Source organism: Eleutherodactylus coqui, chromosome 6, assembly GCF_035609145.1.
Source record: "Eleutherodactylus coqui strain aEleCoq1 chromosome 6, aEleCoq1.hap1, whole genome shotgun sequence".
Lineage (NCBI taxonomy): Eukaryota > Metazoa > Chordata > Amphibia > Anura > Eleutherodactylidae > Eleutherodactylus > Eleutherodactylus coqui.
The window spans coordinates 201,813,959-201,831,695 of record NC_089842.1 but is presented as its reverse complement, the minus strand read 5'-3'; the positions used below and the strand labels follow the sequence as shown (position 1 = coordinate 201,831,695).

At 45.8% G+C, this 17,737-nt stretch overlaps 1 protein-coding gene across 2 annotated transcripts in view; it reads right to left on the bottom strand.

Moving 5' to 3' along the window:
- Positions 1–2,258: 2,258 nt before the first annotated feature.
- INO80C (INO80 complex subunit C) overlaps positions 2,259–17,737 on the bottom strand; it is a 42,885-nt gene continuing 27,406 nt past the window's right edge. For both annotated transcript variants that reach the window (XM_066608600.1, XM_066608599.1), the window contains exons 3-4: positions 15,633–15,700; positions 2,259–3,653 (exon numbers count right to left, since the gene is read on the bottom strand). In XM_066608600.1, the coding sequence (XP_066464697.1) occupies positions 3,522–3,653; positions 15,633–15,700 (200 nt within the window). In that variant the 3' untranslated portion in view covers positions 2,259–3,521. The remainder of the gene's footprint in view (positions 3,654–15,632; positions 15,701–17,737) is intronic.

Sequence of the window (17,737 nt, the reverse complement as noted above, 5' to 3'; positions counted from 1 at the left end):
TACTCCACACTAGTCTGTGACACAGCGGTCACACGTCATATACTCCACACTAGTCTGTGACACAGCGGTCACACGTCATATACTCCACACTAGTCTCTGACATAGCGGTCACAAGTCATATACTCCACACTAGTCTCTGGGTCACAATGGTCACAAGTCATATACTCCACACTAGTCGGTGACACAGCGGTCACAAGTCATATACTCCACACTAGTCTCTGGGTCACAATGGTCACAAGTCATATACTCCACACTAGTCTGTGACACAGCGGTCACACGTCATATACTCCACACTAGTCTGTGACACAGCGGTCACACGTCATATACTCCACACTAGTCTGTGACACAGCGGTCACACGTCATACTCCACACTAGTCTGTGACACAGCGGTCACAAGTCATATACTTCACACTAGTCTGTGACACAGCGGTCACACGTCATATACTCCACACTAGTCTGTGACACAGCGGTCACACGTCATATACTCCACACTAGTCTGTGACACAGCGGTCACACGTCATATACTCCACACTAGTCTGTGACACAGCGGTCACACGTCATATACTCCACACTAGTCTGTGACACAGCGGCCACACGTCATATACTCCACACTAGTCTGTGACACAGCGGCCACACGTCATATACTCCACACTAGTCTGTGACACAGCGGTCACACGTCATATACTCCACACTAGTCTGTGACACAGCGGTCACAAGTCATATACTCCACACTAGTCGGTGACACAGCGGTCACACGTCATATACTCCACACTAGTCGGTGACACAGCGGTCACAAGTCATATACTCCACACTAGTCTCTGGGTCAGAATGGTCACACGTCATATACTCCACACTAGTCTGTGACACAGCGGTCACAAGTCATATACTCCACACTAGTCTGTGACACAGCGGTCACAAGTCATATACTCCACACTAGTCTCTGGGTCACAATGGTCACAAGTCATATACTCCACACTAGTCTGTGACACAGCGGTCACAAGTCATATACTCCACACTAGTCTCTGGGTCACAATGGTCACACGTCATATACTCCACACTAGTCTGTAACACAGCGGTCACACGTCATATACTCCACACTAGTCTGTAACACAGCGGTCACACGTCATATACTCCACACTAGTCTGTGACATAGCGGTCACAAGTCATATACTCCACACTAGTCTCTGGGTCACAATGGTCACACGTCATATACTCCACACTAGTCTGTGACACAGCGGTCACAAGTCATATACTCCACACTAGTCTCTGGGTCACAATGGTCACACGTCATATACTCCACACTAGTCTGTGACACAGCGGTCACAAGTCATATACTCCACACTAGTCTGTGACACAACGGTCACAAGTCATATACTCCACACTAGTCTCTGTCAGTATTTGCCTCCATTCTAGTACTCTGCGGTTGCTGCTGTATTCCATGTATCCGTGGACTGCTACAAAACCTTATTGACACTTCCATCACCAAAACTATGATCCAAAATATACAAGATGACGAAGAACAAGATGGCTTACTGGGTCAGGTGACCACCTCTGTATGACAAGTGATGGGTACAAGTTCTATGAAGAAAGCGTCATTTTACTTTGATGATTTTGAAGTGTGACACTTTGATTCCAGTGTGTCCTGATTGTACCGGAGGATTGCTCTAAATAACTGATTGACACCTCGATAAGTAAGATTTTATATCAGAATGGACAATGATTTATATATGAAGAAAGAAGCATCAATCGGATAATAATAAATCAAGGCCAAGCTTCTCTTGGGGGCGGGGCTAATTGTGGATACAATTGGGGGAAGAACTTTATATAGATATATTTGCATCAATGAAATATTTTTATATGAAATAATTGCATACTTAGTCTTGAAGTGTGAACCCGGACCTCCTGGCAATAAAGCTTCGGGCCTCAGGAAGCCAGGGGGTCTGTGGTAGAGTCATTATATATGTGTATTTACTATTATACTGTGTTGATGTATTGATCTAAAGTGGGGAATGTTAAGAAAATTGTAGATCAATGTATCAGTTAATTGTTCTTTTATTGCATTGTAGACTGGAAATATACAGCATGGTACTAGTATAAAGTGGTGAAGGCGTTAAACGAAACCCTTTTATCTCGTCTGTCTCATCAGAAAACATGCACTGCTATAGGACAGTCTGCTAGACCACCCATGTATGTATGTTTATAGATGGGGCCCACAGGAAATAGGACAGACGTCTAGATATGAATTCAGGGAAAAGGAATGCAAGAGATAACGGTTTTATTGTGTGTTATAGTTACACCTCTTAAAGGTGTAACTTAGGCTAAAACAAAAGTGATTAACATATCATGTATTCTTATTAATCTTGGAGGTATATACTTTTGCTGTGATGTCATTTATGGTACATAAGCTTTGAACACCTTAGAATAAATTAGAAATCATCTGATACCGCACAGGCTGGTGTGATTTGTATTTCTCCTGGGTCCAGACTTCTGCACGAGATCTGGGAGAGTCTTCTCTTTGATAGACAGATGTAAGGAGAATTTATGTGTTTATGGGGGAAGAGGTGCACACAGACCCTGCTGCAGGGCACTGGAATAATCTGTCTATAGGGGAGAGGCGCTCACAGACCCTGCTGCAGGGCACTGGAATAATCTGTCTAGAGGGGGAGAGGCGCTCACAGACACTGCTGCAGGGCACTGGAATAATCTGTCTATAGCGGAGAGGCGCTCACAGACCCTGCTGCAGGGCACTGGAATAATCTGTCTAGAGGGGAGAGGCGCTCACAGACCCTGCTGCAGGGCACTGGAATAATCTGTCTAGAGGGGAGAGGCGCTCACAGACCCTGCTGCAGGGCACTGGAATAATCTGTCTAGAGGGGGAGAGGCGCTCACAGACCCTGCTGCAGGGCACTGGAATAATCTGTCTAGAGGGGGAGAGGCGCTCATAGACCCTGCTGCAGGGCACTGGAATAATCTGTCTAGAGGGGGAGAGGCGCTCACAGACCCTGCTGCAGGGCACTGGAATAATCTGTCTAGAGGGGGAGAGGCGCTCACAGACCCTGCTGCAGGGCACTGGAATAATCTGTCTAGAGGGGGAGAGGCGCTCACAGACCCTGCTGCAGGGCACTGGAATAATCTGTCTATAGGGGGAGAGGCGCTCACAGACACTGCTGCAGCTTCTAGTAAGTGTTTAGCTCATTCCAGTTGAAGATTGGAAACTGCTCAGTGCGGCTGTATGAAGTCCTCCATGCTTCTGCTGGTGTGAGAGAACAAGGCACATATGATACATTGATGAACAAGGCTTTCCGCTCCCCTCATCTTGATTTCACGTTGGGTTTAACAAGCCATATTCATGAGTCATTTCAGTTCTACAACAGTTCCTGTCCTATAAAGAGCTGCCCCAACGCCGGAGTGCATCCACCCCAATTCTATCATTCACAAGATACAAATGAAGATCAGACAGACACGTTTTTTAGACACTTGTTTAGACTTCGGAATAAGTAGTGAGTGGCACATGGTAACCGTTACGGTACTATACTGGTGGCTTTTCTTAGAGCCAGATAGCCAGTGATCACATCTGTAGGAAGCATCCTGATGTAGTTGAACTCCTCTATCGTGGCGAAGCGCAGCTTGGTCTGTGGGTCTGTGTAACTGGCCTAGGAAACACAAAGGGAAACCAGCATTGAGATGGGAGGCAAGTTTACACAAATCCCCGTTGTTCAGATCTGCATGCATGACGGGCGCAGGCCGCAGATACGTCTAGCTCTACCACTACACCAAGGATTGGTGATGGCCATGTGGTTGAGAGTAGATTGTAACTAAAGGTATCTTCTCCCCTCGAGTAGACATTGGAGAGATCCTGCCCTTCGGCTTGGTTGAGGTGGGCATCAGTGGCGCTGCTCCGAGAATCCACTGCAGATTCAATGGGATTTGACAACAAGCACTGTAGAGGCCTGTCATTGGAGTCAGGCAGGTGCCAGTGGCATACAGAAGAGCGGGGTGTTGCCATTATGGAAGGAGGCCAGTATGAACTCAACCCAAGGGGTAGCACTTGATAAAACACCTTTTTTTTCCTGAATAGGCCCCTAATCTCCGGCTGCCTCATATAGGCCAATAGTTGATAACATTGAGTGTTCGCACTAGTGGGAGCTACTCAAACAGACAATTCAGGAATAGCATGCTCATGTACAAGCGATCAGCAGACCTATACTAATACGGTTTACCTTAAAGTTCAGCCTAAGTCCGCCTGCACACGAACGGATTTGCGTTGTGGAATTCACGGTTGATGTCCGCGCCGTGGATCTACAGCAAATGCAGTTAGTTAAATGCTATGGAAAGGTGATCCTTCCTGCACACGAGTGGAATCGAACTGTGACTTCCGCTCATGGAAGGAAACAATGTAAAAAAAAAATAAAAAAAAAAAAAATTGCAGAATGCTCCTTTTGTACACGGATTCCATGCAGACCGCTTCCATTGAAGTAAATGGTAGTCATCCAAGCTGTGGCCCTTCCGCAACTGACAATGCAGAAAGGTCATGTGTACCCAGGTCATCGCCTAGCGACGGCGCAGGAAAAAAATATCTGTACTGCGAATGACTGCAGTACAGATGAAAATTACGCCGCACACGAGGTCGCTGGCCGCGGGCCGGGACAGGTTGTGCTGCGGGCTGCTGCATTCAGACGGCCAGAGACTACGCTCTTGCACATGTCAGCCATTGACTAGTCATGAATTGGGCATAATGTGAAGAGCGCTCACAATCCATGATCCTTAACCCCTTAGTGGCGCAGCCCTTTTTGGCCACAAGGAAGCAACGATTTGGGGAGGATTTTCATATAAATTTTTTAAAAGCCACGACTCTTCCATTTTCCATCATGGCCGTGGGAGGGCTGGTTTGGTTACAAATCATGTAAGACGGACACATCAGTGGGTGAGCTTGAAGCGAGAATGACTGATGAAAATTATGATATAGTCGGAATTACGGAAACATGGCTTGATGATAAGTGCGATTGGGCGGTGAATTTGCAGGGGTACAATCTCTTCAGAAGGGACCGAAGGAACCAGAAAGGGGGAGGGGTATGTCTGTACGTCAATTCGAACTTGAAGCCGAGGCTACGGGAGGATATAGGGGTAGGAGAAGAACAGGTGGAATCTCTGTGGGTAGAAATACAGGGAGGAAAAAATAACAAAATCCTGATAGGGGTCTTCTATAGACCACCAAAAGCAACAGAAGAAACTGATAACTTACTATTAAGGCAGATAGAAGAGGTGTCAAACCGCAACGAAGTAATTATCATGGGGGACTTTAATTATCCAGATATAACATGGGAAAACGAAACCTGCAAATCTCACAGGGGTGATAAGTTCTTGAGAGTAATTAAAGACAATTACCTGAACCAACTGGTACAGGAACCAACAAGAGGGAGGGCCATTCTGGACCTAGTACTAACTAACAAACTGGAACGTATAAAGGGGGTGCAGGTTGAGGGACACTTGGGGAACAGTGACCACAATATAATCAACTTCCAGCTGTCATTCAATAAGAAGCCTTATCAAGGAGCGACAAAGAAACTAAAACTTTAGTAAAGCAAAATTTGATCAGCTCAGAATTACTAATCGGTAACATTAATTGGGACAACATCCTCAAAAATGACGGTACAGAGGACAAATGGGAAAAGTTTAAAAGGATCCTAATCACCTCATGTGAGCAGTTCATTCCCTTTAAAAATAAAAGAAACTCAACTAAAAGGAAACCAATGTGGCTCGACAAGACGGTAAGAGGGGCAATAAACGAAAAAAAGAAAGCGTTCAAACTACTAAAGCAACAAGGCAGCAAAGAAGCGCTAAAATCATACAGGGAAAAAAACAAAATATGCAAAGATAAGATCAAAACTGCCAAGGAGGAGGCGGAAAGAGTGATCGCCAGAGAGAGCAAAAACAACCCGAAGCTATTTTTCAACTATATTAACAGCAAAAGGATTTGCAGGGAGAGCACTGGCCCTTTAAAAAATAATGCAGGAGAGATCATTGATGACGACGGAGGGAAAGCAAATCTACTAAACAGTTTCTTCTCAAGTGTATTCACAAACGAAAAGGAAAATGCCACACGAGATGCAGGGGAATAAAATGAACCCATCACAAAATATCTCATACCTAACGCAGGAGGAGGTGCGGAAGCGTCTAAAGAAAACTAAAATTGATAAATCGCCGGGCCCAGATGGATTACACCCAAGGATACTAAGGGAACTAAGTGACGAGATAGTGTCTAGAAATATTAGATATAGCGGCCTAGCTATCAAGACCGGTGTAGTACCATTGGATTGGCGCATTGCCAACGTGGTTCCAATTTACAAAAAAGGGAGCAAAAGTGAGCCTGGTAACTACAGGCCAGTAGTTCTCACTTCAGTAACGGGAAAATTTTCGAGGGGATTCTGAGAGACGCCATCGATGAGTACCTCAAGGAGAACAAGGTAATAACTCCTCACCAGCATGGATTCATGAAGGGTCGCTCATGTCAGACAAATCTGATCAGTTTCTACGATGAAGTAAGCTCTAGGCTGGACCAGGGAGAATCTATTGATCTAGTATATCTGGACTTCTCTAAAGCCTTTGACACCGTGCCACATAATAGGCTAATATACAAAATGAGGCAGCTCGGACTGGGCGAAAACGTGTGTAAATGGGTAAAAAATTGGCTCAGAGATAGAAAGCAGAGGGTAGTAATAAATGGTTCGTACTCTGATTGGACCACAGTCGCTAGCGGGGTGCCACAGGGTTCAGTATTAGGCCCCACTCTGTTCAACATATTTATCAATGACCTGATAGAGGGGCTGCACAGCAAAATATCAATATTTGCAGATGACACAAAATTATACATTTAATGCAACGGAGGACAATGTGCGGCTACAAACGGACCTGGATAAGCTGGGGGCTTGGGCAGAAAAATGGCAAATGAAGTTCAATGTTGAAAAATGCAAGACCATGCACATGGGCAGGAGAAACGGATGTCACCAATATTCACTTAATGGGGTACCACTAGGGAAAAGTGATATGGAAAAGGATCTGGGGGTACTAGTGGATTGTAGACTGAACTGGAGTAACCAATGCCAGTCAGCTGTTGCAAAGGCAAATAAAGTCTTGGGGTGCATTAAAAGAGGTATAGGGGCGAAGGATGAGAACATTATCCTTCCATTATATAAGGCACTTGTCAGGCCTCACATGGAATACTGCGTACAGTTCTGGTCACCAGTGCTCAGGAAAGAGGTCACAGTGCTTGAGGGGATTTAAAGAAGGGCAACTAAACTAATACATGGAATGACGGGACTGGAATACCCAGAGAGGCTATCCAAATTGGGATTATTCACCCTGGAAAAAAGACGGCTAAGAGGTGATCAAATAACCATGTATAAGTACATGAGGGGACAATACAAGGATCTCTCCCAAGACCGCGACGGTAACAAGAGGACATCCGCTACGATTAGAGGAAAGTAGGTTTCATCACCAACATAGAAGGGGATTCTTTACTGTAAGAGCAGTTAGACTGTGGAACTCTCTGCCGGAGGAAGTGGTGATGGCAAAATCCATAGAGGAGTTTAAAAGGGGACTTGATGTCTTTCTGGAGAGGAAGGACATTATAGGATACAAGTCTTAGGTTAATTGTCAATCCGGGTATACAGGCAGGTAGGAACTATTAGGGGTTGATCCAGGGAACAGTCTGATTGCCATTAGGGAGTCAGGAAGGAATATTTCCTCTGGATCAACACAGGAGGATAGACAGGCTGGACTAGATGGACATTGTCTTCATTCAGCCTTACATACTATGTTACTATGTTAAATGTTTTAGCTGCGTGAGTGACAATATATCTGCAGGCTGGAATCAGGACCAAAAAAGAAGAATTCGATAAGTTATTGGGCAGATTGGGACCCCCTTTTCTCCATCTTACACTCCACGCTCGGCCAGGCTTTGTGTTTGGTGTGACAAGCTGTAGTTTTTATTGGTTCCATTTTGGGGTACAGATTGTTTTTTCCTCACTTTTATTGCATTTTTTTGGCGTTAAAATGAATAAAATAAGTGTTGCCTCCATTTTTAAGGGTTTCTTTGGTTTTCGCCGCGCAGGATAAAGGGGTTTACTGTATTGTACGAAAACGATGACAATTTTTTTTTCTTTTGCTAATTTTGATACAAACAGGGAAAAAGTGCGCAACAAAGAGGGTCTGCTTTTTTTGCTTTTTATTTTAAAACACTTATTTTTACGTTTTTATGCCCCTGTAGGGGACCTGAACCATAAAAGCTCTGATCACCAGAATAATACAATGGGGTTACAAGTGTGGACCAGTGATCCACACTGCTGCAGCTGGAGTATCAAGGATTAAACCCAGGAGCTCCTTTACTCTAGTTGGCAGCTTTACCTGCTGAGCCATCCAGCCTTTTGGACAGCTCCCTTGCTGGCTTAGCCTGGTTCCTATATCCCTGATCCAGTTCTCCGTCTTTGCTCCGCCCTGCTTCTGATTAGATTTCCTATATACGCCTGGCCCATAGTCAAACTCTACTACCTGCCTGATCCGCCGCAACCTGAGGCATACAGTTACCAACTTCTGGAATTCTTCCTGACTACTTTACCCGCTTGGTCCCTTGTACTGCAAACTGTGATTACCTGTAACAGACTCCTGGCTCTCCCCTAACTACACCCACAGTCAGCTCGGTTTACAGGGAGGCTGGCTACCAGTCACAGCTGGCTGCCTTTTCAGCATGACACAGGCTCAGTTCTGATCTCGCTCTATCCACAGTATGTAAGTTTACGCCCTTTTGCATTAAGTACAATCCTGCACAGACATAAACTTATGTTCTGTGGTGTTTAGGGGTTAAGGGTGCGACGTTCCAAGCCAATCATTACAAAATATTACAGATTGACACTGGAATAGTCTGCAATTCACTGAGGGAAGCATTATTGACCTAAGTCATTGTACTGCAATGTACATTCATTTTTATGGGAGGGGGAATAGAAAGAAAAAAAGGAAGCAACTTCACCGTTGATTAAGATTGATTTGTCTGGCGTTCACCGTAATACTTTTGCCCAATATTAAACATTTGTCACCGCTGTACGCAGGGTAGAAATATCTTTTTTGAACACATTGCTTTCTTTTGGGAGGCGAAAAGTACACAAACGAAATATTGTGGCTCCATTGTTTTGTTTTTTTGTCATAGCGTCTGTTGTGCAGAGGAGTGCTCGATGTGCGGTACAGGTCATTACAGATGACACCACTCGGGTCAATTTTGAAATTTTTACCTTTTTTTCCCCTCTAAACAAAGAGGGAAAATGCATAAAATATGGGAATTCTGTCCTAGCATTAATTCCCAGATGGATGTTGCCTTCTAACCTCTATAAGCACCTCCACACACCTCGCGACTAATAACTACAACGGATACCGCCTGCATTATTTATTAGCAGAAATAGTCCATACCACATCACGTGTCTAATATAATGTAACAACTCCTAAGTGTGGGCAAGTAGAGGTGCTGTCATGATGGACTCTTAATGGTAGGACATAAGTGCCACATTCTGCGTTGTCGAGTCAGGACAGCACATGGAGCAGTACCAGGGTACAGTCTCCAGCGAGGGACTACAGTCTGTGTTGCCAGGTCAATCTAAACAGTATCTTGTGAAAGTATGGAGGTTAGTCCGAGCTGCAGCCTTTCATACATGTTCTGCAGAAGCCTCGGCTTGTTCAGCCCAAGATTATGAAAGTGCTCTTGTCCACGAGCTGTAAGACCTTCTGGAGGGGATACTTCTTGAGCCCTATATGCCTCCTGGATTGCCATTTGAATCTCTCTGGTGATGGAGTTCTTTGAAGCCACCTTCCTCCATTTGGACCATGGAATTGAATAAAACAAGTTATTATCCCTTCCGAAAGGCTCTGAGGCCTGTAGGTAGGCTAGAAGGGCCCTTCTTACATCTAATTTATGAAAGTCTTGTTATTCCTAGGATTTTGACAAGAGAAATGGATGAATTATTTCTTGTTCCTTATGAAAGATAGAAACAACCTTAGGATGAAAGGAGTCTAACCCAAGGACTATCCTATCATCTAATATTGAATAGGACTGTCTACAAGAACGGGCCTGAATTTCACTGACCCTTCTTGCTGATGTCTCTGCTACCAGAAATAGGACTTTCATGGAGAACATTTTGACTGATAAAGTCTCTAAAGGGAAACTGCAGAGACTATTCAGTACTAGGTTTAAATCCCAGGAGTGAATAGAATTCCTAATGAAGGGACGAAGCCTGATTTTTTGAATCCACCTATGTTCTACCAAAGGCAGCACCTCAGGCAGTCAACTCCACTTTAACGGCACTTAGGACTCAGACCATTGTGCAATCCTGCTTGAAGAAAGTCTAAAATTTTAGGTAAATTAGGTTCATACAGGTCTGGTTGATATGGACCACACCAAGTAAAGAGCTTTTCCCCAAAACTCTAATATTATATATAAATAAGAGTTGACTTAAAAAATGACCACCTTGTCAGAGACCCCCTGATCTAAGAGTCTTAAAGGGGTTGTCCCGCGATAGCAAGTGGGGTTATGCACTTCTGTATGGCCATATTAATGCACTTTGTAATATACATCGTGCATTAAATATGAGCCATACAGAAGTTATTCACTTACCTGCTCCGTTGCTGGCGTCCCCGTTGCCATGGTGCCGTCTAACTTCAGCGTCTAATCGCCGGATTAGACGCGCTTGCGCAGATGGGTCTTTCCTCTTCGGCTCCCTCCGGCATCATCGGCGTTTTGGCTCCGCCCCCTTGTACGCGTCATCGCGTAGCTCCGCCCCTGTCACATGTGCCGATTCCAGCCTCCTGATTGGCTGGAATCGGCACATGTGACGGGGGCGGAGCTACGCGATGACGCGTACAAGGGGGCGTAGCCAAAACGCCGATGATGCCGGAGGGAGCCGAAGAGGAAAGACCCATCTGCGCAAGCGCGTCTAATCCGGCGATTAGACGCTGAAGTTAGACGGCACCATGGCAACGGGGACGCCAGCAACGGAGCAGGTAAGTGAATAACTTCTGTATGGCTCATATTTAATGCACGATGTATATTACAAAGTGCATTAATATGGCTATACAGAAGTGTATAACCCCACTTGCTATCGCGGGACAACCCCTTTAAAGCAGATTGCCTGGATATTGAAAATGAAACCTTTCTGGTCCCTGGTACCACACTGGGCCCTGGACTAGAAGGCCTGGCCTACGAGGTAAAGGCATAGGGTCTTGAATCAAAAGTGACCTTAGTAACGGGAACGATGGCCGCTTTGTCCAGGAGGTAGCAATCAGTATTATCTTCGCTCATCCTTCCTACATTTTCCATAGGATGTGGGAGATGAAGGAAAGCACAAGGAAGGCATATGGCAGGTCCATGTTTCACTCTTGAGTGTGTGTGTCCAGACCTAAAGGATTGTCCTTTGGATTTAGAGAGAATTTCCAGCACTTGGTGTTCAGTCTTGTCGAACACGTCTACTTGGGGTTGTCTGCATGGATTGATGATGGAATCGAGGACCTCCGGTTCCCGAATTACCATTCTCCCAGATTTAGCTTCTGCCGGCTGAGATAGTCTGCTATGGTTTTCTGTCAACCCTTCAAGCGCACAGCTGAAGTAGATATTACTGCTGTCTCTGCCCAGGATAAGATTCTTTCTGTGAGGTTTTGTAGATGTGAACATCTGGTGCCACCCTGATGGCGAATAAATCACCCTGCTGTTACAGTATCAGAGAAACTTAATAGGTTGTCCCCTAAGCGGCTCTTCTGTCTGAAGAAGTGCCTCCCAAATTGCTCTCAATTCTCTTTCATTAGATTGGGAACTGATATTTGACCCCCCAGGAGCCTTGGATTACTTGATCCGCAACCTAAGCTCCCCTGCCTGTCTGACTTGTGTCTGCCATTACTGATAGGGACCACTGTGCCCTGTTGCCAAGATTAGCATGTGACAGTCAGCAGAAAAGGATCTTTTAATCGGATAGTCTGATTTTTTTTTAATGTAGTGAGGGTGGATTTCTATCCCATACTGACAGAATTATGTAAGGGCCTGCAATGAAACGGAGCCCTGAGGACCATCATAAAACAAGTCATCTGCCCCAGGATTTTCATTACATCTCTTTCCTTTGTGAAGGCAGTTAGACTGAATAATTTTCCTCCTCTCACTACTAGACGGGAGAAAGGGGCATCCAGATTCTGAGTCCAGGAAGACCCCCCAAGAATAAATTTTCTGGGTTCCACCTTGGCATCTACTCTAGGGAAGTGGAAATACCAAGGGGTGGGCACACAAACGTAAAGCTGAGGATTTCAGAACCCAATATGACTGCAAATCTATCTGGTATATTGGGTCTATGGGGATGTGATATCATGCATCCTTTTAAGTCGATTGTACATGACTAGAGATGAGCGAGCATACTCGTCCGAGCTTGATGCTCGTTCGAGTATTAGGGTGCTCGAGATGCTCGTTACTCGAGACGAGCACCACGCGGTACTCGTCTCGATTAAACGAGCACTGACCATTGAATTCAATGGAGCCGGCAATACAGCCGGCTCCATTGAAAGCCGGCGCTGAGCCAATGAGAGGCAGCAGTCACTCACCCATTCATAAATTCATGAATGGGTGTGTGAGTGAGATCTGCCTCTGATTGGTTAGGCTGTGACCAATCAGAGGCAGCTCATTCAGCAGGCGGGGATTTTAAATCCCCGGCTGCTGAATACTACTCACAGCTGTTCAGGAGAACTGCCGCCGGCTGCGCTGAACTCAGTCTGCCGGGACCAGGTGAGTATATATATTTTTTTTATTTTTACACATTTCTGGATGAATTGCAGGGAAGGGCTTATATATTTAAGCCCTTCCCGACAATTCATCCCGCGATCGCCAGCAGCCCATTGCTTTCAATGGAGCCGGCTGTATTGCCGGCTCCATTGAATTCAATGGGCTAACATCATTCTTCTCTGCCACAGCTGTTACAGCTGTGGCAGAGGAGAATGATCTTTATGCTGACAGTGGGGGGGGGGGGGGGGGGGGGTCTCACTCTTGCCACTATTGTGGCTTAATAGTGGGACCTGGGAACTTGAGATACAGCCCAACATGTAGCCCCTCGCCTGCCCTACCCGTTTCGGTGTCGTTCCCATCACTTTCTTGAATTTCCCAGGTTTTCACAAATGAAAACCTTAGCGAGCATCGGCGATATACAAAAATGCTCGAGTGGCCCATTGACTTCAATGGGGTTCGTTACTCGAAACGAACTCTCGAGCATCACTGAAAGTTCGACTCGAGTAACGAGCACCCGAGCATTTTGGTGCTCGCTCATCTCTACACATGACATATTGTGGATCTTTTAGTTTGCATCTGCGATAAACAATATATTCGTCAAGTGACTTTAGATTAATTCTAGTTCTGAAGGAACAATTAGGTCTGCTCACTAGAAATATTGTGAAACAGAAGCCACTTCCCTACTCCTCTCTGCCTACTGGAATAACCATCCCCATAGGAAATAGATCCTGCACACCATTCTCCAATATTTCTTGGAATTGTGAAGATTGAAGGGAAGTGGTTTGAAATTTCCTGGGAGAAAGTTGAAAATTCTACCTTGTTTCCCGAAGATATTATTTGTAACACCCAAGGATTGCTCGTTACCCGTCTCTAGCAATCCTGGAATTGGGATAGTCTTTGCCCCACTGGCCCAGAGTCATTGTCTGGATTCTGGTTTAGGACTGAGGAGGAAGGTCCTAGCCTTTCCTCATTTTAGATAGGACCATCTACCAAAATTTACCTTTTCCTTTCTGTTCCTGGGTCTATGAAAGGACGGGATCTTTTTATACTGTCCATCTTTCCGTAGCATTGGCTGCAGATCCATGGCACAGACGTCTACCGTGAATTCCACAATGCAAATTCATTCGTCTGCAGATTTTTCCAGAATTTTGTCAAACTCAGCGCCAAATACATATTCACCCTGAAAGGGGATCGAACATAATTTATTCTTGGAGGTTGTATCTGCAGACCAAAATTTCAGCCATAGTGCTCGCATACCTGATTCACCTAGAACAGCGTTTTCTGTGATGGGACCCCCGAACATCTAATCTCGAATGGATCTGGGTTGTTGAACCTCTTTCACGCTCATGGGTCTCTCAATGCCTTAACAGGTTCCTCTATGTCATCACAGGATACAGTTTTTGTCCTCAATCATCAGAAGGCCTTCTCTGACTTTGAACTGGGAGGTTCTAACACACTGGTTCTTTTAGTTGGTCTGAAAGGATCCGGTTGAGGAGTAGAGGAAAGGTTTGAGATGGAAACCTATACTTCCTCTCTGACCATGCTTCTAATATTCGTCATATAGCCTGTTTCTTTTTTACTATCTTAGCAGTACACTACGCAGAATTGTTTTATGTAGCTTTTGTCAAGTTGTTGGCACATAGTGCATATTTTTTTAGCCTTCCTCTTGACATTGGGGCTGGACCTCTGGGTTTCTTTGTCACTCCAAAATGACAACGAACTCATGTACTGCTATACTAACATACATTATAGATATTTGCCCAGAAGGACCACTCACCGTTTGCTGGGTTTCCGCATGACCCTCATAACACCTATAGAGGCAGATCAGCCTTAGCGAATCTAGCTGTAGGCTAGGAGCAGCACCACCTTCCGAAGAACTGGTGGATTTAAAGGGGACACCTTGCTGAAGTTGAACGCTGCCTCCTGGTTGTGTGATGACACCAGGGTGTGTATTTATTCCCAGAAGTGCAAGCTTCATCAGGCACACCCCATGCCAGAGCATGCGCAGTAGCCAACAGCAAGCGAATGGCCACCGAGGTTTTTGGTGTGCTGCTTTACTAACTAAAAGCACTCTGAGCGATTCTTTGCCAGATCCGCGTTTTTCTAATTGCTTTAAAGCTGAATGTGGGATCAGGCTAAGGACCCAGCGGTAGGTTTTAGGCTATGGGGTCCAGGGAGGAAGGAGAGCTGCAGCCCCGATCAAGACCAGTCTACCTTATCCACAAGATGAACTCTCCTGCTTGTGTCTGCTGTAGGGACAGGAAGGACACTGGCTTTTAACCTCTCCTTCTTCCGATCCATACAGGTGTCATTCTCTGTGTGTGCTGTCATGACTCGACAACGTGGAAAAAAGATTTTTTTTAAACTATGTGGGATTTTGTTACCTTACTTTTAAGTCCCTTTAGGGGACTTAAACCTGCAGTGCTTCGATCACCCTGATAATACAACCCATTGGCCTTTCATGATTACATGCAATGCTCCCTTACAGGCCCGCCATCTTGGTGGTAACTACCTCGTCTGGGCACAAGAGGAAGAGGCCAGGTACACCAGAGCTGCAGTGAAGCTACTTTATAGATCATTTAGGACTATGGCTGCATTTGTCACCATCCTCCCGAGTTCAGTTATTACATTCGGATAATCTCGCATCTTTTGGAAATAAGGATTTATTTTTCTTATTACTATTTGGCCAACAATGAATCCTTCAATCATGTTTGAGGCTTTTAATGATTATTAGTACAGGTTATATATGTTAGCATCTACCTCTCGGCAGCGATACGGTAGGAGCCGCGCCGTGTGGGCAGACTTTCATTTAATTTCTTAAGCACCTTTTACTTACAGGCAGTCCTGAGATGTCTGAATATTTCTTGGCAGGCTTGCATGAAGGCGGTGCATCAATGTTAAAATCTGAAATTCATAATAAGTCAGATGTTACTAACAAATGGCAGCAGGAAGAAACACTTTAAAGAGGACTTCAGTGGCCAAAATATGCAAGACGGCAAGTTTATAACATTCCATTACACAGTGCAAACATTGGGTGTTCCTGTCTTCATTAGTTCGGAGCATCAAAGCAATAAAACAACTTTAAGAGGGGACTTATGATGTCCGCACGGAGGGTGACATGACACACTGATCACAGCACCGGGAATCTGCAGCTCCCAGCAGGAGAGGAGTCCAGTATAATTATGAGGATCTAGTAACGCCATCCATCCACTCTGATTGGCAGTTCTCAGTATGCAGTGTAGAAGCCGGCCAGTCACAGTGGGTGGGCGGGGCTAGTAGCGCCTGATGAATAAACTGGACTCCTGCTGGAAGCTGCAGGAACATGCTGTAAGTTCTTAAAGGGGTTGTCCCGCGCCGAAACGGGTTTTTTTTTCTTTCAATAGCCCCCCCGTTCGGCGCGAGACAAACCTGATGCAGGGATAAAAAACAAACAGATAGTACTTACCCGAATCCCTGCGGTCCGGCGTCTTCATACTTACCTTATGAAGATGGCCGCCGGGATCTTCACCCTCGGTGGACCGCAGGGCTTCTGTGCGGTCCATTGCCGATTCCAGCCTCCTGATTGGCTGGAATCGGCACACGTGACGGGGCGGAGCTACGAGGAGCCGCTCTCCGGCATGAGCGGCCCCATTCAGCAAAAGGAGAAGACCGGACTGCGCAAGCGCGTCTAATCGGGCGATTAGAAGCTGAAGATTAGACGGCACCATGGAGACGGGGACGCTAGCAACGGAACAGGTAAGTGAATAACTTCTGTATGGCTCATAATTAATGCACAATGTATATTACAAAGTGCATTAATATGGCCATACAGAAGTACTTACCCCCACTTTGTTTCGCGGGACAACCCCTTAAGTGACATCAGCAGGTCTGCCTCTACCTTACACGGTCCTCACCGAGGGCAGCATAAAGTACACTACAAGCTCCCAGTAAACATTTGGGAGGAGCGGTTGCCCCAACTTCTGCCATAGCCTCATCTGTCCTAAGCTTTTTAATTAGACTATATAGCCTAGTATGCTACTTTCCCGGAATTTGGAGGCTTAGACCCGAAGACAACGGTCGCCTGGATGGGCCTATGCTTTGATCAAAACGCACCAAGAACCTTGCATTTTCACACAGATAGTATATACAACACTTTTGCAATTGTATTCAGTTAAAGGTGTGAGATGTGCCCTAGTGCTGAAGCACGTTTGTTAGGCCCAATGTCCACAAAATACAATTAGTAAAACTGCGCGGGGGTCCCGCAGCATGATCCGCGCCCATTGGATTCATTGGACACCCGCAGGTAAATTAAATTAAATACCTGCAGATGTCGTTTTCCCCTGTCACGCGGATCGCAGGCGCAGGAAAGCACCCACAGCATGCTCCATTTTGGGCAGTTTTCCCACACGGATGGCTCTTGCGGCTTCCATTGAAGCCTATGGAAGCTGTGCGGTCCCACGGCGCACCCACATCTATCACTGCCTCCGTGTCACAGGACCGCGGGAAAGCAGGAGTGGAAAAGAAAAGTGTGCACGGAAAACTTCCGGCGTACCGAACACATCCGCCAGGCAGAAAAAAGAAGATCCGTCCGCGACAGAGAGGAGAATCGCAGCGTCCAGACAGGCAAGTATATTGTTTTCTTGGCCTCATGTCTGCGGGCAAGGAGGGACCTGCTGTGGGATTCTGTACGGGCCCAAATTTCCCCATGGACATGAGGCCTTACTGTATTTGTTGCAGCCATGGCTTATATGCTCCTGCAAAGGTAATCTTATTTCTTGGAAGGGTTGTTTGTTTTTTAGGTCATAGGGACATGCCAAAGTTTGTATCGATGGGGGTCAGAGTGTTGAGACCCCTACCAGTTGTTAGTACACAGCAGCAGCACTCATGCAAGCGTTGTCTCTGCTCGCTAGCTGAGAACGGGTGCACAAAGTTTCTATTGAGCAGCCATCTAGCCTGCCCTTC